The sequence below is a fragment of the Mustela nigripes genome, chromosome 7, assembly GCF_022355385.1.
Source record: "Mustela nigripes isolate SB6536 chromosome 7, MUSNIG.SB6536, whole genome shotgun sequence".
Lineage (NCBI taxonomy): Eukaryota > Metazoa > Chordata > Mammalia > Carnivora > Mustelidae > Mustela > Mustela nigripes.
This window is the reverse complement of record NC_081563.1, coordinates 18,274,176-18,298,058: the sequence shown is the minus strand read 5'-3', so window position 1 is coordinate 18,298,058 and position 23,883 is coordinate 18,274,176. Positions and strand designations below refer to the sequence as shown.

Below are 23,883 nucleotides of genomic sequence, written 5' to 3'. Positions count from 1 at the left end.
GTGTGAAAGCAGTTAAGGAATTGCCATGGTGATTGTAGGGGACAGCAGTGAGGGAGAGCCAGTGGTCAAGTCAGATGCACTAGTTTTCTTTTTCAACTTTCATTTATGAAAAATGTCAAACATGCAAAAGTTATTTTCTAATTACCTTCATTTACCTATGTACTTTTTAATTTAATGTTTTGTTTTTTGTTTTTTTTTTTTAAGATTTTATTTATTTATTTGACAGAGAGAGATCACAAGTAGACGGAGAGAGAGGCAGGCAGAGAGAGAGAGAGAGTGAGGGAAGCAGGCTCCCTGCTGAGCAGAGAGCCCGATGCGGGACTCGATCCCAGGACCCTGAGATCATGACCTGAGCAGCGGCTTAACCCACTGAGCCACCCAGGCGCCCTAATTTAAGGTTTTTATACTTTTGCATGAGCTTTAGTTCTTTTTTGGAGAAGGCAGGCTATAAATAAGTTCATTTCCAGATTCCTTTCCAGAAGAGTAGTTGTGCCAATTTTCATTTCTATCAGCTAGGTATTAATATAATTCTCATTTTTACAGCTATTGTTATAGTTCCTTGCATTGTTAAGCTCTTCACTACTTCATGTGAATAAACCGCCACCAATTTTCCCAGACCACACTCCTCACTCCGCTTTTGCACATATTACCTCAGCCTAGAATGTTACTCTCCTATATTCATTCGGGTAACAAATGTTCCCATGTATAAAGCATAGCTAGTTGAACACAACTGAAATTCATATACCTGGGTGACTCATGGGAACATATTTACATGAGACCTTCTTTTGTTGCTTGAAGAGAAGAGAAATGTGTGCTTAGCCACCTCAGAGCCCAGGAGATCCAAGAGTTTGTTTTCAGCCCTGCCCTTTGGATGTCTGGGCCCGAAGAAAAGCTGTACTTTCTCAACTCCTTTTCCTTCTGCTTCCAAACTTATATGTGTCTTTATTAATCTTTACTATCTATAAAGATATTTATCTTTTTGTTTTGTCCTATATTCCCAGAACCAGAAATGTGTGCCCCATGTTCTAGCTTTATACTCTAGAGCTGTCTGCTTTCTCTGGACTCTAGCTTTCATTATTAATTAACCTCCTTTCCTTCTCCTTTTGGAAATTAAATCTGTTCATCTTCCTCTAAAAATAGTTTTGTTCTCCCATCTAACAGGAAAGCCTGATAACCGTGCCTCTTTCCTGAAACCTCCTGTCACTCCTCCCCCTCCCCCCTTTTCTTCCTCTCTCCTTTAACAACATATTCTTGAGTCACACTTTACTGCTGGTCTGCTTCAGTTTGACTGAAGTCCATTACCTGCACAGTTGGCTAAAACTAATGGCTTAGTCTTGACTTCTATGACATTTGACAGTTATGACCATCATCTCTTTGAAATGCTTTTCTTTCCTCTATGTTGTGATTTCTCCTTTTTCTCAACCTCTGTTCTGATAATTCCTCTCCTTTTTCCTGTGGATAATTTCCTGTGGATAATTTTTCCTGTGGATAATTTCATTTACTGACCTGTTTACAGCTATTCCCAATCCATGATAGCTACCAGATCTGGTCTGCAGCCTGGGCAGAATCCTTACCATCTCTTAAACATTTCCACCTGGATGTCTTTGTAAGTGCATCAGATTAAGTAAGCTGAAAACTGAACGTTTTGTTGCTCACCCCCCAAATCTAATACTTAAATTTCTACTTTTTTAGAGCTTTTGTCTTGGTTAGTATTACCACTACAGTCACCCAAGAGAGAAACTTATCTTGATGCTCTTCTTTCATCAGCAGCATTTAGCTAATCAGAAAATGCTGTCCATTCTAGCTCAGAAGTGCTTCTTCTCTATTGTCCAAGTTAAAATTCTCACCATCTGGATTACATCAGTCACTCATAACTGGTGTCCGTGTCTCAAGATACTCATGTCCGGTTCAGTTCCTATATTGTTTCTCAGAATTCTCTTCATCTGCCCTTAAAAGATCAGGTTCTTCTCTTGTTTCTTATATAGGCTTTCCCTGGATAAAGTCACTCACTGATATGATGACAACTATTTCCAGTCCCTGATGACTACCAAAACTGAGTGTCTGTCTTGCATAAATACGGTCTTTCCATGACTTGCACAGTGAAATTCAAAATCAATAACATGACATACTTTGCTTAAATTGTATGATCTTGGCAAGTTACTTAATCTCTTTGGATTCTCTTTAATTGTTTCTAAAATGAAGGGGCTGAAATTCAGTATGCTGTTTAATTCTTTAAGAAAAAAATCATCAGATAAAATATTATAGAGAAGCCTTAGTATGTGAAACACAAAAACGGAGCTACTGTCATTGAAGTTGGTATCCTCTTCCAATCCTGCATTCCTCTTCCCTATTCCACATCTATCGTATCGCTTTGAAATTTCTAGAATTGCAAGGAGCCAAGTTTAAAACTATTGGGTCTCTTACGGTGTCTTTTAACAATTAAAATTAAGTGAGTTCTTTGAAATCCCATGGCTCTCAAATCACACTGTTTTTGAATAGGAAAGTCTCTACTGTGATACAGGCTATGTACTTTCCTTTCAACCTATCTTTCCCTTAGATTCAGGTGCTTTTCCTTTCTCTGTATCAGTGCCTGTCCACGCACGTATACAATGTCTTTCACTCTGAGAATGCATGGAACCGACTTACTTTGCCATCATAATCACGTTAGAGCCTTCTTACACAAATATTACCTCCTTTGTGATATGTGCCCTAGTTTAACTCACCTCCTTAGTAGTGGTAGTTCTGTCCTCTGGGTTCTTACAACATTCTTCAAATCCTTTTATTATAGTGACTATTAATGTCTGGTAACTAAACAAATGGATGAATGAAAGAAGGGATAGCTAGACAGGGAACAGGTGTAGAGAACGTATTGTACACTGTAAATTTCCTTCTACTGCAGAAACTGTAAAGAAGTAAGTAATTTTGCCTTAGTCATTCTCTCATGGGACCGACCTTGATCTCCTTTGGAATCAGATGAGGAAGGAACATTTTCTCCAACTGATCAGTAAGTTTGGAGAGTTGGTTCTCTGTACATAGCACATGAAGTGAAGGAGGCACTGGAGAAAGTTTTATATAAGATAGGCCTTCAGGAACTTGATTATCTTGCTTTTGAATGTCATACCTTCAGTCAGATTTATTTAAGCTCAACAATGTTTAACAAACATGATAAGTATAACTGAAAAACCCAAGTCTTTCTGTCCCAATGTAAAAGCTTCAGAAACCAACAGGCCATAAAACTTTGTCTCTAAAAGTATACTTAGAAGAAAAAGTTGTGGATCGACCATGTTGCAAAGGATGATTTGATCTAAAATCCAGAGCCTAGTACCTGCAGGGTTTCAAGGAAGTCATTTAGAGTTTCTTTTCTGTATATTCCGTTCTGCGGTGCCTTGCTCCTTGCTTCCCTTGCTTTGTTTTTGTTTATCTTACCCATACCACTCATTTACCCAATTCATTTGTTCAGCAAATCTTTATTGAACATTTGTCTTTGGGAGGTCTGGTTTAGGCACCAAGCCTAAAAAAAAGTCTTTGCTCAGAACAAGTGAAACATGCAGCTGAAATACAGTATAATAAATGAAGTTACAGTGGGACGAACAAATATGGTGGACAACGTAGGAGATTGTGGCTAACTGGGAGGACACAAGTCTCTCAGATAGGATGTGTCATTGAGTTGAGAGTTGAAGAATGTGAAAAAAGTGTGAATGTGATGGGGAACAGCTCTTTACAAAGAAATAGGGGAGTGAAAAAGCATCATTGTTTAAAAAAGAAAAAAGCTGAATCAAGGCAACATGTCTAGAGATGAATGTGGTAAAGTAGATTGAGGTGAGGTTCTGAATTATGTTTCATACTCAACCGTGTTTCATACTAACAAGTTTGGGCTTGAACTTGTAGTTGTGAAATAAGGTGTTTTAGAAGAAAACTAGTAGCTCTGTAGAAGGTCTCAAAGCAATAAGATCATTTTAGAAAGTTCATGCCCTAATTCACACCATCTCTCAATGATGTGCTTGGGAATCTCTAGTAAATGACCTAAGTGATACAGTCAGGCAAGTTGGGGAACTCTTATGTCCAGATCATTGGACATAAAAGATGTGGTTTCTAGGATCAGCTTTGCTACTGGCTAGCTGTATGAACTTGTACAAGTCTCTCAGTCTTCCTATCTTGAAAGTTGAGGGTTTTGAACTAAGTAAGTACTGTGATTGTTTCCTTCTCAAACTGTTCTTCTAGACAAAAAATTGTTTAACTTATAATGTCTACAACTTACCCTACTCTGGATCTTAAAGAAGGATTTCCTGCTTCTGGTGAAGCATTTCTACTTTTCTCTGCCTTAGTATGAATGTAGTTGCCAAATTCTAAAGTGGTATTTGCTTTATATTAATTTGCAACATTCTTCTTTGCCTTAGGCCTGCTGTCTACCACATGTGTTTTCTTGGTGTCTCAAAAGGTAACAGTGCCAGTTCTCCACTAATTTATAATGTGCAAGGAAAGCTCCACGTGAATATTCTCTTTTCCACATGAATATTCCAAAGCCATAGGTAATTAACACAATGTTCTAATTGCATGATAACTGCAAACTGCCAAGAGTGCCCATCATCATATTACCCCTCCTAAGGAATGGAGGCAGGTGTTTGTTGGATGCTGACTCCAATCACCCACATCTGAAACAGGCGTCAGGCAGGTAACTGGGGAGATGCTGATTACCCTTTTCTTCCTCTGAGAGGGTTATACCAAGAGGAAAGAAATAATTAACTGTCCCCTAATTTATGTACATGAGAGACCTATGTGTTTTAAGATATCTCTGGCTTGTCTTCCTTCTCCCCTACAAATGTACCACCATTAAGTTGAGCTGCTACTCTCAGGAAGTTGTGCCCTATTCATCATTAATTATTATCCCAATTTAAGAGAAGAAGAGGCATATAAAGCCCATGGGAAGGGAAGTTTGTGGCCTTTAAAATTAGACAGGTTTGGGATTGCATCCTGGCTTCATCACTCAGTGAATATTGGCAAGTAATTTAGCCTTTCTGTTTCTTCATCTGTGAAATGAATACAGTATCCTCTGCCTTGCAGGGATAATTGTGAAAGTTATTAGTGTTATCAAAGGTGTTTAGCAGTATCTGGCACCTGGAAGCCTGTTTTATAAGCTCCTCTGTTTCTCCTCTGAAGTTCCTTGTATGCAACCTAGAATATATTAGACTCAGTATTGAGCACAACACATAGTAACACATAGTAGATGATTGATAGAAGTGTATTGCATTAATAGTAAGCACTTATTAAATTGTAGCACCTGGGTGGCTCAGTGGGTTAAAGCCTCTGTCTTCGGCTCAGGTCATGATCCCCGGGTCCCGGGATCAAGCCCCACATTGGGTTCTCTGCTCAGCGGGGAGCCTGCTTCTCCCCCCACCCCCGCCTGCCTCTCTGCATACTTGTGATTTCTGTTTGTCAAATAAATAAACTATTTAAAAAAAAATTTTTTTTAAGATTTTATTCATTTATTTGACAGAGAGAGATCACAAGCAGGCAAGAGGCAGGCAGAGAGAGAGGAAGGGAAGGAGGCTCCCTGCTGAGCAGAAAGCCTGACGTGGGACTCTACCCCAGGACCCTGAGATCATGACCTGAGCCGAAGGCAGCGGCTTAACCCACTGAGCCACCCAGGCGCCCCAATAAATAAACTATTTTTAAAAAGTTAAAAAATTGATTTAAGTGTAAAATGTCTAATTTTTCAAAATTTCAGTTGTTATTTCTTTGTACAAGTACTATTCTGCAAGTAGATTAGTAGAATTGTTAAGCATGAGGTAATTATTTGACAATAGGGCAGAGAGAATTGATATAAACATAACAGATATGAAATAGTAAAAGCTGTTGGTTCCAACAAACTGCACTACCATAGTCAGATGTTACCACAGTCAATCAGATGTTACATGTATACATCTATGTAATGATACCTGCATGTGTGGCTGGCTAAATCCCATGTACCATGGGCTAAATCCCAGGTAAAGAAAGTTCTGTAATACTGGTACCTTCAGCTTCCCTTGCCCTCCCTTCCCATTATATTATTTGATTCATTCTTTGGTTTTATTTCAGAATCATACCTGTGATTACTGAGTATCTATTATGTGGCCTTCTGTTGTATTCATAGTATATGTGATGACTAACTATAAGTTCTAGATAGATAATCTTTAAATTTTAGACCTAGATCTAACTGATTAAGGCTTTGTGACTGTGGGATCCTATTCTTTGTCCTTTGTAAGTACATGCTTTCTCTTCAAACTGTCCCTGGTAATTCACATGCTTTTATGCAGTTATACAGTGTGTTGCATGTAACATTTTTGGAGGATTTTTCTTCTACATTTTGAAACTATCTCGTCTCAGAGACCTAATAAAATAGGTCTTGCTACTTGCTACTATGTATCTTTAAACAGTTTCTTTGCAGGCATGTTAACTTATTTTGGTTTAACATTACTGATAACAATTTAAAATTGGTGAAATAAAAGTGTCAGACTTTTTTGTAGAATTTCTGTATTGGGGAATTATCAGTTATATCGATATTTATGAGACTTCCTCTGTGTTCACTTTTTCTTAAAACTGGTGACCCCACAATTCACCCAGTCTCACAAACAAATTCTGGGAGTCATCACTTTGATTCCTTTTACTTCATAATCCCTCATATCTAAAGAGTTTCTGGGTTCTACCTGTTTTAAACCCTTCCTTATTATTCCAGTACACCCCATCTGCTCTGTTCCGTCTGCCACTATTTTAGATCAGGTGTAAGTTATTGTTCTCATCTCTTCCCTAACTGATCTCCCTGGTATAGCTGTGGTCTTTTCTTCACCATTGATTGTCTTAAGTGAAATCTATGTCCCTCTCCTTTGACCATTTTAAAACTCCCTGTGAGCGGGGCGCCTGGGGGGCACAGAGAACAAACTGATGGCTGCCAGAGGGAGATGGCAGGGGAATGGGTGAACCACGTGAAGTAATTAGGTGTATACTTATGATGAATCACCATATCATACACCTGAAACTAATATAACATAGTGTTAACTATACTGGAATTAAAAAAAATTTTTTAAAAAGCTTTATTGCAATGGAACTTTAATCCTGTTACCACACTTAGACTTCACCTGTCACTATACTCTTCCTAGGTAGGAGGAAATTCCACTTACATACAAGTTAGTGTTTTCTTTCTTCCTTTTTCAAAAGGTAATGTAAGGTGTAGGTATTGGACTTGTTTACTACACAGAAAACAATATCTAAACCTGGTGGGGTAGTCAAGAACTCACTTTACATGGGGTAAGAACACTGGATTTGAACCTGTGGCTCACAAGGAGGGTTTGGGTTTATTGGTTTTTTTGTTGTTGTTGTTGTTGTTTTTTAAGATTTATTTATTTCTTTGATACATAGAGCACAAGTAGGCAGAGCTGGAGGCAGAGGAAGAGGAGGAGCAGACTCAGGGAGCCCTGTGTGGGGCTCATTCATGGGACCCTGAGATCATGACCTGAGCTGAAGGCAGATGCTTAACCCACTGAGCCACCCAGGCACCACGGGTTTCGTTCTTTATGGCTAAGTAGTATTCCATTCTGTATACCACATTTTTTTTATCCATTATCTGTCAGTGGACAGTCAGGCTGCTTCCACAACTTGGCTATTGTAAATAATGCTGCAATAAACATAGGGGTGCGTCTGTCTTTTCAAATTAGTGTTTTCATCTTTTGGTAAATACACGGTGCCGGAATTACTGGATCATATGGTCATTCTGCTTTTAATATTTTGAGGAACCTCCATATTGTTTTCCCACAGTGGCTACACCAGTTTCATTCCTACCATAGTACACGAGGGTTCCTTTTTCTCCACATCCTCACCTATACTGGATACTGGATATTTCCTGTATTTTTTATTTTAGCTGTTCTGACAGGCATGAGGTAATATCTCATTGTGGTTTTGATTTGCGTTTCCCTGATGATTCGTGTTGTTGGGCATCTTTTCATCTGTCTGTTGACCATCTATATGTTTTTTGTTGTTGTTGTTGTTTTTGAGAAATGTCTGTGCCTTTTTTAAATGGATTATTTGTTTTTGGGGCATTGAGTTTTATATGTTCTTTGTATATTTTGGATACTAACCCTCTATCAGATATGTCATTCACAAATATCTTCTCCCATTCAATAGGTTGTTTTTTAGTTTTGTTGATGGTTTTCTCTGCTGTGCAAAAAAGCTGCACTAACGCTTATTAACACCTAAAGAAAGAGTATACACTTTAAGGGGGGGGATGGTGTATGGTGGTAGCATATAGAAAAGCTAGGAGTCACAAGAGTAAAGTTGGCAGTGTCATTCAAAGCATTATTGGAGCTTTAACTGTCCGTCCCTATTGTGCAGTCCTTGGCTTATTCTTGTTGTGTAGGTAAATGTATCTGACTGTCAGTGCATGATGTCATTAAGCATTCTAATCACTGGTAACTCCCTTCTCTCACTACACAGTCATCTGGTTGAAATTTAGTAGATGTTGTAATTTGCTTGATAGGAAGAAAAGGGACTGTTTTCTCGGCAATTAAATTTCTCTTTGTAAATCAGTAAATTGGATGTATATACCAGTTTTTTGTTGGTGTGACTAACTTTTGCTGGTTATACTGATACAGTCATATTTCTCTTTGAGCACGCCAGATTCACTACGATCTAGTGCCTTGTAGCACTTCCAGGCAGCTGGTTAGCCAGCTCCTCTGGAGCTCCTCTGGTGACACCATCCACCGTGATGTGTAACTCTTTGTGCCTTCTTTGTTCACATGGCTTGTGTAAACATTTTACCTTGGGCTTCTAAAAATGTTAATATTTAAATGATTTGGGTAAATAGATGAGCTACTGAACGGTCTTTTTAATATAGTGATTTTCCCCTGCAGTTTATAAGCCATGGTTTTAATTACTAAATACATTATTATAAATTTCCTAGGTCTTCACTCTTCCTAACTGATCTTACCCTCAAGATTCATGGAATGAATTTTGAATTTATTCATAGTAAAATAATGAATTTAGGGTTCAAGATTATATTGCACTCTCCCTTCCTGGATGTTTGCAAAATAGCAGCTATTTATCAAACACTCACTGTGTGTCAAGCAGTGTACTGGAATATATCTAATACTTAAAAAAAAAATACTCGTGCAGAGTATTTTTACAGATGAGGGATCTGAGACTCGAGAAGATTAAATAACTCTCCCGCCGTCACAGCTAGGAAAATAGCAGAGTTGGGATTTAAATCACAGCTGTTAATTTCCAAAGTCGCTTCTGTTCCTAGTACAGGGTACTTGCCCAGCACAGTTAGTTGTTTAAATAAACATATATATTATAATAATTCTGGGAAATTTTTATAAACCTGTAGAACCCTGTGCCACATTTATTTTGGATATTTTTCTCATTTGGGGATTTTTTAAAGAAAAGAACTTACGGATTTCCATGTTATTATACACTTAATTTATACAGTTGATTTCTCTGAAATAGCATCTTGCCTAGCTCTAACAACCTTCCTCTCTCCCAAGTTGATGTCTACAAAGCTGATTCATGCCAAGGGTTTCTTTATTCAGTATTTGCTATGAAATATGGGACTGTTTTTTCTTATAAATGTTTCTGTTTTAAAGGCAGTATCATTACCCAACAAAGTCTCCTACCCTTCCTTCCCTAAATGTAAATCCTACCCCTTCAGCGGCAGCAGCAGCTCTGCATTGTTTCCTATTGGAAGTGTGAGCTCAAGGGGACAGACATTCCCACTGCTAAACTGAAGGGGACAGACATTCCCACTGCTAAGCTGAAGGGGACAGACATTCCCACTGCTAAGCTGGTGCACTAAAGCTGTGATCTGCCCTTGTTGTATTATTAATGGCACAATGTTTTTATGTTGCAGATGGCTGAGAGCTAGCAAGGAAAATTCAGGACCATGATGGCTCAGTTTCCCACAGCAATGAATGGTAAGCTGCTTTGTGCTTGTGGCAAGATAAAGAGGTTATGCCGGGTGGGGGGGGGGGGAATTGTAAAGGTGGTAAAATATTCGTCTTGATATTTTTCCTTGAGCTAATAAATGCAAAACTTAAAATATTCTTACTGAAAATGTTTTGATAGTTTACTTCAGAACACTGCATATATCTTCTATTAGAATATTATGCAGTAAATCCTGTGGCTTAGTGTAAGCACGTTCTGCTGTATCATCTGGAATGTGTGTTTGCCTTTTAGCAGTTAAGAATAACCTAAAGGTATATTGTGTTTGATGTATAAAATGGGAGGACAAAAAGCAGAGTGCTGTAAGTGAAGACTGTTGAAGGTATTTCAGTAGTTTAGGATGATTGTAAACTAAGTTAATAAAGATTCATTTAGTAATATGCACATAAAATTAAGTATTCCTTTTAAAGGGTTGTGTGTGCCTACACACACAATTGTTTCATATGAAACATTTTTAAAGAAAATGTTTATATAACTTCAGTAACAAAAAGTTTTTAAAGTTTCTTTTCTGATTCTAGTTTTCTTTTCCCAAAAACAAATTAACCACCCTTAATAAGTATTAAGGTAGTGTGTATGTCACTTAGAATTAATGCATTATACTTTTAAGAGAAAGAAAAAATGCATTATATTTTTAAATTGCTAAAGAAATCTAAGATGTGAACTTCTTAAATTTGTGGTAAATTTCATTAGCCAATTATAAAGGAATAGAAAGCCCAGTCAATAACTCTTTAACATTTAAATCGAAAGCAGTGATATTAAAGAACACTAGGAGAAGAAAAAGAAGGAAGCTTCATGAATTAATTCTATCGCTTTCAAACAATGATTCTGTTTTAATGCTCCCATTTATATTTGATCAGTTGTATCCTTTTTAAAAACACGTTTTCAGTCATAGGGCCAAATTAAGCACATTGTTAACAAAAAAATACATGTTGTATATCTAAAATTTTAAGATTCAGAATTGACCTTGTGAGATTTAGGAAAGTTTCGGAAAATTGAATTATTTGTGTAAAAGGTAAAACTAAATTCTGTGTGGTAGAATTCTATGTCATATAAGGATGGGCTTGAGATAAGAGTTTTGTTTTGCTTTTTGCCTTTTCAGAACTCTTATTTAAAGATCACTGTGAGCATTGCTGGAAATGGTGTGGGGTTATGAAGATTATTTGATGCCACAGGCAGTTTTTAAAAATTGAATAATGGCTTTTTTCTTCATAATGAGTGATAAACATAAGCTTAGAATCAGGGTAATAATTGTAGTACTAAAGTGCTCTACCCAAACTTAGGATTTCTACACACCACACATAGGAGTTTGCATTAAACACATAGTTTAGTTTCAAACTTCAATCAAAATGTTAAGGCTTACAAACAAAATGGACATAAAAGAAAGCAGTGTAAGTAGGCCTAGTCTTTCTTCATTCTGTTTCTTCCCTTTTCTTAACATTTGTGTATCTATTTGTAGCTCATTGCATTATATATGAAAGAATAATACTGACAAAATGTTGGATAAATACTTTAGGAGTGACGTTTAGGAATCAAGGTAGTTAAAAAAGAATTAGAGGTAGTAATTTTTTTTTAAATTCTGAAGAATTGATAGCAAATGTAGACTTTGTACCCTCCTTAGTTTATAATACAGCTGAAGATTGAAGATGATCTTGCTCATATCTAATTTCGTCAAATTCGGAGTTTAAGATCTTACTAGAAAAGGCATTCACATATAGCACAAAACTTTCAAAAGCAGTGTTTGCTCTTCTAGTAAATGCTCAATTATAGATGGTGTTAAATCTTTTCGATGCCCAGTACCGTTGGAACCTGTCTTTAAGTGCTCTAGACCAAGCTGTATGTCTAAACGCTTAAATGTATTTCTCACATTTTGCCATGTCTATTTCATCATCCCAAGACTAACTACAGATTTAGACTTCTTTGGTTCTCACAAAGATGTGCTGCCTTATATAGTAGCCATTAGCTACATGTGACGATTTCAACTTAACTTTAATAAAAATTAAGTAAATTCAGTCGCTCAGTCATTTAGCCACGTTTCAAGCTCTCAAAACCACATGTGGCCATTGTATTGGACAATGCAGATACAGAACATTTACATCATCTCAGAAAGTTCTATTGAGTAGATATTCTTTTCTTAGTCTCTTTGATGCTTCACTTCCCATCTCCTCAACAGAGCAAAAAAGATCAGTGCGTCATATTTTTACCACTCGTGACTCTAATTCTGGTGTCTTCTGCACCAGCAGAATCATCCTTGCCAGAGTCTTCTTTGATCATGGTAGGTTTGCTTTCTGCTTTTCAAAAATGTAATAAAACTGTAAACACAGAGAACCTGATATTTGAGTCATCAGGTGATAAGCAAGAGGCTACTTCAAATTCATGTTACTGCCTGTTGATTATAGTGTACTGTAGCTTGTTCCAGCCTTAAAATTGGGGGGTGGGGGTACTGAAGACTGGTTAAATGAATAAGAAGTTCTGAAGCCCATGACAGTGGCAATATTCAAAATATGGAAGAGGGAAGGAGGATGGGGAGGGAGAGAATGGCTAATGGCTTTAGGAGGAAAAAGTGCCATTTTAGAGTTTTATTACTTTTTCAGAATTTTAGAGTTCATTGGTCTTTTCATCTGTGTAATTAGGAAATTGTTAAACATTGGATCTGCAGAATTAGAGGTGGTACTGCACTGAACTTATAACAGCCCAAGCATGCATTACTCATATCCTAGTTAAGGCTTTAGTTCTATCTAGACCAGTATTCTAGTTGTGTTTTAGAGATTTAAGTTTGTACTGGGTTGACATACATCATTTAACTGTTATTTTGAACTGGACCCAGAAGTAGTCTTCAGTTAATTTTGCAGCATATAAGCAGGATTGAGCATGTTTGAATCATGTACCTTCAGAACTGTGTGTTAGGATACTGCTATGCTAAACTCAGCTGTGTTGACTTAACCTTATGGAACTTGTGTGTGTGTGTGTGTACCCATACGTGCATATGCATATGTGTATGTATGTTTGTCTATGTGTGTGAAACAGGGATGACACTATCTACTGCATGGGATTTAGTATATAGTGGATATTCTATAAATGTCTATTTTTCCTTCCACGTAGACCATAAGAACATTTTTGACAGAGCCAGTAGGTGAGAAGATGAGAATAAGCAACAGAAATCTTTATGGAAATACCACATTCTCAATTTAGTGATGAGTGGGGGAAGTGGATAGAATTTTAATACATTTCTAAAGTGATCAGACAATGTAAAAAGATGTTGGCTTTTCAAGGAAATATTAAACATCAACCCCAAAACTTGGGTTTTCCTGACTTTCTATAGGTTTACAAATAAATACAGAGAAAAATTGAGAAATCTTTTACTCTAAGTTCAAAATAATAAACTATTGACTCTTGGAAAGGTTCTGTGAGAAAACCAGAATTGGATCAAATTTTTTTTAATACTTTATTTATTTATTTATTTATTTATTTATTGCAGGGGTGATGCAGGAGGTAGGGGGCAGGGGGAACGGGCAAAGGGAGAGGGAGAGAGAGACTATCTCAAGCAGACTCCACACCCAGCCCGATATAGGGCATGATCTCACAAACCCGAGATCTTGACCTGAGCGGAAATCAAGTTGGACACCTAACCAACTGAGACATCCACGTGCCCCAGATCAACTCTTTTAAAATGGTTTTTGAAGTACATATATTTTCTAGTTTTCTTACTTCTGTGTAACTTTTCCTTTTTGTAAAATTCGTAGTGCATTAACATCTTACATTAATGTGGTCATTTTTTTAGTGTGCAGTTTAAAGATTATTTAAATACTACTTAAAAATTATGCCTTGTCTTAATACCTTAGGCATTTTTATTCTATAAGTGACATTAATCATGTTAACATTTAATCATGATTGTTGTGTGTGATTCTCTTGGCTAAGAGAGTGTATAAGTTCCTTTTAAATCATTCATTTTATTCATCCTTGTATCCCTAGTCGTTATTCACAGTGGTGCCCCAAAATGGTTTTTGGCTGAATAGGTATGAAGGTGTCAAGGTCGTTGGAACTAAACGAGAGACCTTATCAGATAGTTGAGTTGGCCACTGCGAAGACAGGTAGCCAAGGAAAAGTGAGGTGTCAGTGGGACATAAAAAAGCGCTGTCCTTCTGATGCCACAGAGCCCTCTGCAGTCTTAGGAAGCAGTTTGCCACTCCCTGGGGGTATGTACACTCCCTCGATGTGTGTTAGAGCAGCTCGAGCCTTCCTAACCAGACTCTCCAGACTTAAAATAGTCTTGAGGTTTCTGACTAAACAGCCTTGCTCTCAGTATTTTCTGGCAAGGGTACCTTTACCAGAAGGGGAAGAGCCTGAGAAAGATTTTAATGCTCTGACTTCTCCTTAGTTATATTGTTCCCTGGCATTGGGTTGAGTAAGGAAACTAATTTATTGACCGCCTCCATGTGGTTGGTATGTATTAGCTGCTGTATTGTTTCGTTTTTTTTTTTTTTCAAGATTTTATTTATTTATTTGACAGACAGAGATTACAAGTAGACAGAGAGAGAGAGGGAGGGGGAAGCAGGCTCACTGCTGAGCAGAGAGCCCGACGTGGGGCTTGATCCCAGGACCCTGAGATCATGACCTGAGCCGTAGGCAGAGGCTTTAACCCACTGAGCCACCCAGGCGCCCCTGTGTTGTTTTTTTTGTTGTTTTATTTTTAAGTTGAGTTTATTGAAGTATAATTTACCCTTCTTAAGTATATATATAGTTCAGTGGGTTTTAATAAGTGCATACAGTCATATAAATCAGGTTATGGAACATTTCCATCACATAGAAGGTTCCCTTATCCCCCATACCCTGCCCTTAGCCACTGGCAACCACTGGTCAGATTTCTGTCCCTGCAGTTTTGCTTTTTCCAGAACGTCATGTAAGTGAAATACACAGTACATGGCTATTTGTGTCTGGCTCGTTTCACTTAACAAAATACTTTCACAATTCATCTATGTAATTATATTTATCTTTCTTTTTCATTGCTGAGTAGAATTCCATTGTATAAATGTATACCACAAGTTATTTATCCATTCATCTGTAGAAAACATCTAGGTTGTTTCCAGGCTTTCATGTCTAAACCAAATGTCTAAAGCTACTATAATCATCAGAGGACAGATTTTTATCTGGAAAACGTCTTCTTTTCTCTTGCATAAATACCCAGGAGTTTTTTCCTTTTTCTTTTTCTTTTTTTTTAAGATTTTATTCATTTATTTGACAGAGCGAGCGCAAGCAGGGGGAGTTGGAGAGGGAGAAGCAGGCACCCTGCTGATCAGGGAGCCCACACAGACCTCAATCCCAGGCCTCCCGTGATCATGACCTGAGCTGAAGGCAGACACTTAACCGACTGAGCCACCCAGGCACCCCTACCCAGGAGCTTGTTGCTGGGTTGCGTGGGAAATGGATATTTAACTTCATAAGAAGTTGCTAGACTCTTCTTTGTAAATTGTCTCAGTTTCCTTCCCCACCAGCAGTATGTGAGAATTTGAGTTGCTCAGTAGGCTTGCCAGCAGTTTTTAAAAAAAAACTTTTGACATTCTATGGGCATGGAGTGATATGTTACTGTAGTGTTGTTTTCTTTTTTTTTCTTTAAGATTTTTATTTATTTACTTGACAGGGAGAGAGAGAGATCACAAGTAGGCGGGGCGGGGGGTGCGAAGCAGGCTCTCTGCTGAACAGAGAGCCCGATTGGGACTTGATCCCAGGACCCCGAGATTATGACCCGAGCCGAAGGCAGAGGCTTAACCCACTGAGCCACCCAGGCACCCCTGTTACTGTAGTTTTAATATGCATTTCCTGGGGTGCCTGGTTACTATAGTTTTACTAAGCATTTCCCGGGGTGCCTGGGTGGCTTAATAGGTTTAGGCATCTGCCTTTGGCTCAGGTCATGATCCTAGGGTCCTGGGATCAACTCCCCCAACTCCGCCCCCACTGTGTCAGGCTCTGAGCAGGGAGCCTGCTTCTCTCTGCCCCTACCCCTGCTTTCTCTCTCTCTCTCTCTCTCTCTATCAAATAAATAAATAAATAGAACCTTCAAAAAAATAATACTCATTTCCCTGATGATCAGTGACATTGACCATATTGTCACATGCTTATTTGCCATCTTTATCTTTAATATGTCTGTTCAAATCTTTTGCCCATTGGGGAAAAGACAGGGAGGAGCAGGGATTGTATTAATGAGTTGAATAGTTCTTCATATATGTTGGATGCATGTCCTTTATTATGTTTTACAGATATTTTCTCCTAGTCTGTAGCTTGTCTTTTTACATTTTTTTTAGATTTATTTATTTTAGAGAGAGAGCAGGCTCATGCACACACAAGCATGAGTGGGGGGAGGGAAATAGAGAGAGCATCTCATGCAGACTCCCTGCAGAATGCAGAGCGAGACATGGGGCTCCATTTCACGGTCCATGAGATCATGGCCTAAGCTGAAATCACAAGTTGGATGCTTAACCAACTGAGCCACACAGCCACCCATTGTCTTTTTACTTTCTTAACAGTGTCTTTAAGAAAGGAGAAAGTCCAACTTAACAAAAAGTTTTAGTCATTTGTGTCCTAATATCATTTCCTAATCTAAATTCACAAAGAGTTTTTGTTTGCTTTCATCACAGAAATTTTCAGTTTGGCTCCTGTGTTTAATTCTATAATCCATTTAGAGTTAACTCTTCATATGTGGTGCAGGATTGAAATGGTTTGATTTGTTGTTACTGTTGTTGTTCATGTGGATGTCCTGTTCTTTCATCCTTTCAGTGAAGGGTTCAGTGAAGGGTTATCCCTTCCCCGTTGAATTATCTTGACGTCTTTGTTGAAATCAAGTGGCAACGTATTTGTGGTTTTATTTGTTTTTAATTATTTTCAGGGCAGGTAGTTTAAGATTCTTAATTTTAAGTCTGTGGATTCTGACCCTGTCTTCAACACTTAACAACTTTGATACCTGGGGCAAATTATCTAATCTCTCCATGCCTCTGTTTCCTCCTCTGTAAAACAGTAATAATAGTAATAGTAACCTCATAGAATTCTTACGAGACTTTTAGAAACAGTGCACATAAAGCTTTTAGAGAAATACCTAACACATGGCAAGTTTCATTAAATGCTAGCTGTTGTTATTTTACCAATCTAATAGATGAAAAATTATATTTAGTGTTATTTTTAGAGTTGCTATATTACTTATTACATACAGTCTTTACAACCCTGTAAACTTAGATAATCTTCCTAGTTTTTATTTTTATTTTTTAAAGATTATATTTATCTGACAGAAAGAGAAACAGTGAGAGGAAACACAAGCAGGGGGAGTGGAGGAGGGAAAAGCAGGCTTCCCGCTGAGCAGGGAGCCGATAGGAGGCTCGATCCCAGGACCCTGGGATCATTACCTGAGCTGAAGGCAGATTCCTAACAAGTGAGCCACCCAGGCGCCCCAGTCTTCCTCATTTTTAGAGGTGGCAGCTAAAGTACAGAAAACACGAGCATATTAACCGTAAATATCGAGAGACAGTGTAGCTCACAGTTCAGGCTACCTGGGTTCCGATCTCAGCTCTGCCACTTACTAGTTGTGTGACCTTGGACAAATAACTTTACTGCCATGGGTTTTGGTTTCCTCACGTGTGTCATGGGGATAATAATAGTACCTAATGTCGAGGGCAGCGGTGGGAGCACTGAGGTACTGCATAAAAAGTCTCTGACATAGAGTTGGGGCTCAGTGCAAGTGAGCTGCTTCCTTCTCTGTCATCCTGTGTTGTTGTCATTGTTTTTCTGTTGTCATCAGTTTTCCAGATTCTTAGGTCTACACTCCTAGTCACAGGAGTCATGACAGGTTAATTTGTTTACTTTATAATAAACTGATAAACCAAGGGTTTACTATGTGTGTGGTATTTATTTAGAAAGTGTGTAGGTTTAGCTGTTTTAGGAACTTAGTTCTTCAGTACATCTGTTTCTATATATTTTTTTTTAAAGATTTTATTTATTTATTTGACAGAGAGAAATCACATGTAGTCGGAGAGTCAGGCAGAGAGAGAGAGAGGGAAACAGGCTCCCCGCTGAGCAGAGAGCCCGATGCCGGACTTGATCCCAGGACCCCGAGATCATGACCAGAGCCGAAGGCAGCAGCTTAACCCACTGAGCCACCCAGGCGCCCCTGTTTCTATATTTTTAACTTTAATCTTAAAGCTTGTCTTTAAAAGCCCTTCATTTAGGGCTAAGAAGTATTTGTTAAGTCATATCCATCTTAGTGTTTCAAAGTATAGTGGGTACCTACTTTCAATGATAGGCATTTCCTGGAAGCAACTCTGTAGGGCCGATTTTTATACCATATACAGCAAATTTATATGAATTTATATACCTAAACATATTTGGTTTCTTACTGGTAGAAGTTGAGTAAACTGAAAAGGTAGTCAGAAGTGAAGTGTATAGACCATTATTAGCTAATTTGAATATGTAGAGAGGATGGGAATACTATCTTATTTCATCTTTTTATTTCCAGAATTTAGCTTATTGCCTATTTCTTGTGAATGGTATAGTTATTGTTCTATAGATGTTAATGGGGTGAATGAGTGAAGAACCTTAGGGCTGTGTCACATATATGGTTGTGATAGAACTTTACCGTTTGTGTCATGCAGGGATAGAGTACTGTCTCTACAGGGACACCTGTGATTCATATTTACATTTTAGAATTATTTGGAGCATTCTCATATATACATACTATAATTTCTTTGTCTTTCACTTCTGGTTTAGGAGGGCCAAACATGTGGGCTATTACTTCTGAGGAACGGACTAAGCATGACAAGCAGTTTGATAACCTCAAACCCTCAGGAGGTTACATAACAGGTTTGTATTTACATTTTATTTGTCAGTTATGTTCCTTTTCATGTATTGTCTTAGAATTAGTTTTAATTTGATTACCATCAATTTTGTATTACCAAGTGATTAAATTCCTATCAGTCAGAATTTATGCATTTAAAAAAATTGTGGCTTTCTTATTTTACCTGCAACTGTCTTAATTTGTTGTTTTGGATTTCCTTATGGAAGATCTTTTCTTGATCCTAAAGGACATCCAAGAATTTCAGTTTCCCACTTTAACATTGTTTCTAGAATGTTTTCAGTTTCTTTCTTAAGGTAGTTGAGACTTTTTTCCCAACCAAATTTATTAATATGCTCTGAATCCATTGTGCTAGTTCCCTGTATGATGGTCAGTGTTACTAGGTCTAGAAGAAGTATGTATCAGACCCATTTCCTTGAAAATAATCTAGAAGTTTTTTCCTACAATCTGTTTTTATAATGCTAGTCCTCCGTTTTTGAAAGGTAATACAAAGCATTGATTGTTGGCACTAGCTCTTGTCTTGCAAGATGACCTCCAGAGCCTAAGGAGGATTAATTTAGGTGTGTCTTTCAAATTTTTTTGTATAGATTAAACTTTTTTTCTGTGCCAAAGAACCTGAGTGCTTTATTTCCAGTAATAGTAACTATAATGACTAATATTTGCCAAATCTGTGCTGTTAGTGTTAATCTGTGCTGTGAAACCTTTCAGTCTGATTTTGGAATCCATCCTTTTAGCCATTATAGCCTAATGTTATTTGTGCTTCTATAATAATAGCTACCTTTCCTGGTATCATGGCTGGGATTTGCTCACTCTGCTTACAAGTTAGTAACATAGTCGGTTACTGTCTCATGGATGCGGCATAAGACCCAGGTTCCTCATATGACCCAGGGTTCCTGAGTCAGAGACAAAGGACTTTGTTACAAAGGGCACAGCTAGTGTTAGGAGCATCAGCACGTTCCTGTAGGCTTCTCTGTTCCCTAAATCCCACAGGGTGATGCAGAGAGCCCAAAAGGATGGCAGAAATGCAACAGTTGTGTCATAGGACAGAAACATTGACCCTGAGGGAACCCACCATCTTTAGCAAGCAGGTTGTTTTTTGGCGGGGGGAAACATTACCTCTTCATGCCTCAAGATTGTTCACCACAAACCCAACCTGAGAAACAACCCAGGTGGAGAGCAGTTAGGGTCTTGCGTTCTTGGCACACACGGAAGGATGTAGAGGATTATGCGAGACCACGAGACCAATTGGGGGACTGCCTTTCCCAACACCTGGTATTTTTTATTTAGAACTCTTTTAGGGAATAAAGTTTGAAATTATGAATTTTATTAATTAGAAATATTATCAAGTTATACACCAGTTATTATGAAAAACCTAAGATGAATAATGTAATCTTTCATCATTGATTAATGCATATAACTTGATTTGTGGCTTTCTTGTTAAAACCTAAATCTTCTTAATGTAATGTAAATAATTTTATGTGCTTATTTTTGTTTAATTTATTCCTTAGTGACTGCAATTAAAATGAAAATAAAGCAATGACATTATTATTATTATTGTCCACTACTATTATTCAGAGGCATTGGAGGAATTCCATTTACTAATGTGCTTCTCGATTTTTGCTTTTATTACCTTCAGGTGATCAAGCACGTACCTTTTTCTTACAGTCAGGCCTGCCGGCTCCTGTTTTAGCTGAAATATGGTAAAGTGTTCTCTCTTGTAGATGAATTTAAATTTCTGATAGTCTGGTTTTATTTTGTGTTTGATATAGTCTTAATCTAAAGATTTTTTTTTTTATCATAGTCTGCTGTTGTTAAGTATTTCTTCAGCTTTTAGGAAAATAAATTTTATTGAGTAAATGACTGAAAATAATTGGGGTTTTATTCTATTGGACAGTTTTGTTTTTTGTTTTTTTTTTAAGAGAGAATGAGCTCAAGTTGGGGGGGGGAGGAGCAGAGGCAAAAGCAGACTCCCCACTTGAACTTTGTGCTCAAAGCGGGGCTTGATCCCAGGACCTGATCATGACCTGAGCTGAAGGCAGATGCTTAACCAACTGAGCCACCTAGGCGCCCCTCTCTTGGACAAATTTTTTAATGTCCTTAGAATTTTTAAGGAACGATAAATACATTGCCATTGAAAAATATTTCTTTATAATTTGGCAAACTCTCAAAAAATCTTCTTTATGTTACTTTGTAGTTATTTCATTTCATCATCTGTAAGACCAAAATTAGCCCTCCCTTTTCCTGCTCCTACCTTAAATAGAATTGTTCTTTATATTATCTAGGGTTTTATAAAAAAAACTTTTTTTAAGATTTTGTTTATTTATTTGACAGAGGGGGAGCAGGAGAGGGAGAAGCAGGTTCCCCACTGAGCAGGGAGCCCCATGCGGGGCTTGATATCAGGACTCTGGGATCATGACCTGAGCCAAAGGCTGATGCCCAACTGACTGAGCCACCCAGGCTCCCTAGAGTTTTGTTTTTCAATGTATTTACAAGAAATGTCAACCCCTACCCCTTCTTTCTTTCCACTTGGAATATTCCCATGCCTGGTAGAGTACTGGACACATAGCAGGCTTTCAATAAATATTTGAGCAAATTAATAAATTAAATTTAGAATGATTATACTCTTGAGTAATTTCTTTCTGTCCACACTGGTGGAATTCATCCCAAAGGTCTCATAGATTCTCTTTACATGGATTCTGTGTAGATGGGCAGTATTTCTTTTTTTTTTTTTAAGATTTTATTTATTTATTTGACAGAGAGAGATCACAAGCAGGTAGAGAGGCAGGCAGAGAGAGAAGAGGAAGCAGGCTCCCTGCTGAGCAGAGAGCCCGATGCGGGGCTCGATCCCAGAACCCTGGGATCATGACCTGAGCTGAAGGCAGAGGCTTAACCCACTGAGCCAACCAGGCGCCCCGGCAGTATTTCATTAGATGCGATCTTTGGTCACTATTTCTTAATTTACAGGTTTTAGCTTTTTGGATTTTGGATTTTATTTGCTTAATTTTATATTATGGTTATTAAGTGATGATCTGTATGTGAATACTACGTCATTGTTTCTATTTTATTATCCTCAAAAATAATGCTAGCACTGTATACTAATCTGCCTACTTCATAATTCTTTTAGGGCTTTATCAGATCTGAACAAGGATGGGAAGATGGATCAGCAGGAGTTCTCCATAGCAATGAAACTCATCAAGCTAAAGCTGCAGGGCCAACAGTTGCCCGTAGTCCTCCCTCCTATTATGAAACAACCTCCTATGTTCTCTCCATTAATTTCTGCTCGTTTCGGTACGTATTTATTAATTGAATTGGCTGCTTTTGATAGTTAAACTTTCCCTATACATTATATTTAAGGATTAGAAAAGGGTTTGTTAGCATAAAACAATAATCCTCAGACTCCAGGTTAATTGTGCCTGAGATAAGATGTTAAACTTGCTGTCATAGCAGGGGTGTCCTTGCGTCCCAGTTTTCCAGGGACAGTTCTGATTTATGCCTGTTGTCCTGGCCTCAAGTCTGGTTAGTGTTCCCTTTCATAATTCCCAGTTGGATGATAAAATATCTGACCCCCTCCAGTTAGAGCTGATCTTAAATACTATTCTTAGTTTCCTCTCTACTCCGAATGAGTCACAGAAAAATTATGAACAATTTCAAACTCACTTAGATGGTTTAAGTGGGAGGTGATTTGAAATTATTCCTAAGTAGAAATTTTTTTTAATTTAAAGGTTAATTACCCAGCTAAATTCAGGGCTAAAAGTTGCAGACTTTGTGCTCATTAATATATATATTCATCAGAGAGAATCTGTTTTCTGTTAATTTTGATTAGCCAATTTTTTATTAATTATATATAAGAAGCACTCATTGGTATGGAACATTCAGTTAGATTCTGTGAATCTACATGTTCTTTGATTCCAGATGTTAGAGCCTAAAATACTAAATTCTTTCATTATTTCAGTGAGCTCTGGAGATAAAGACCAGATCACTGTGTGACCATACTTACATAGAGTGTACCTAGTAATCTAGTTAGTAACTGAATAAAAGTCATCATTTTATTCTTTTTAAAGAATTGTCCTTATAAGAAAAGTGAAATATGTGGTATACTTCCTTCTCACAAATAATGCATATACATAAATGGGTCTCCTAACGTATCTAGTAACTATCCTTTTGCGGGGGGTGGGGACATTGGGGGAATGTATGTGTGTGCGTGTTATTTGAGTAACTCAACAGCACTATATTATCCTCACACAAAACCCCACATTTTAATCCAGTAATGCAGTCTCTCTTTGAGAGTACTAATATTTAATTGGAAAAGGTTCCTTAGCTTTCATCATGATGCTTTAACTCCTTAGAAAGCATTCCCATAGTTCACATAGGTCAGAATGTTGATATTAAAAGCAGTGGTGTACCTCCCTTGCTGCTAAGTCAAAGCTGCTTTAGTGAACTTTTTATCTAGAAGACTAATTTGCCCATAGTGTCTCTGTAAATGTGGATTTGCTCACTGTACTGTCAGTTTGTTTTCTGTGCTTTATAGTCCGTTGCTAGCACTGGGAAATGTGTTCTGTTTTGTCTCTAGGAATGGGAAGCATGCCCAATCTGTCCATTCCTCACTCATTGCCTCCAGTTGCACCTATGGCAACCCCCTTATCCTCTGCGACTTCAGGGACCACCCTTCCTCCCTTAATGATGCCTGCTCCCCTAGTGCCTTCCGTTAGCACATCATCACTACCAAATGGAACCGCTGGCCTCATTCAGCCTTTATCCATTCCTTATTCTTCTTCAAGTAAGTACTTCTAGCTAATGACTGAGAAACTGTCAAAGAAAGAAACTGGTATACTTGTATCCCAATAAATATAGATTTCCTTCATACTTTGTAAAATTGTTTAGCGTGAGCCATTTTCTTTCTTCATTTCTCCCCCCGCCTTTTTCCTTTTAGCATTGCCTCATACGTCATCTTACAGTCTCATGATGGGAGGACTCGGCGGCGGTGCTAGTTTACAGAAAGCCCAGTCTCTGATTGATCTAGGATCTAGCAGGTATGAAGGCTTAAAACCTCCAACTTTTAATGCTTTCAATAAGGAGTATCTACAAAC

The 23,883-nt window shown here is 37.9% G+C and overlaps 1 protein-coding gene across 7 annotated transcripts in view; it reads left to right on the top strand.

The window, feature by feature from the left end:
* ITSN2 (intersectin 2) overlaps positions 1–23,883 on the top strand; it is a 140,491-nt gene that overhangs the window by 19,449 nt on the left and 97,159 nt on the right. For all 7 annotated transcript variants that reach the window (XM_059405234.1, XM_059405233.1, XM_059405240.1 and 4 more), the window contains 6 exons: positions 9,875–9,938; positions 18,712–18,804; positions 20,433–20,496; positions 21,921–22,084; positions 23,367–23,573; positions 23,727–23,826. In XM_059405234.1, coding sequence (XP_059261217.1) covers positions 9,908–9,938; positions 18,712–18,804; positions 20,433–20,496; positions 21,921–22,084; positions 23,367–23,573; positions 23,727–23,826 — 659 coding nt within the window. In that variant the 5' untranslated portion in view covers positions 9,875–9,907. Of the gene's footprint in view, positions 1–9,874; positions 9,939–18,711; positions 18,805–20,432; positions 20,497–21,920; positions 22,085–23,366; positions 23,574–23,726; positions 23,827–23,883 lie in introns of those variants that run through there.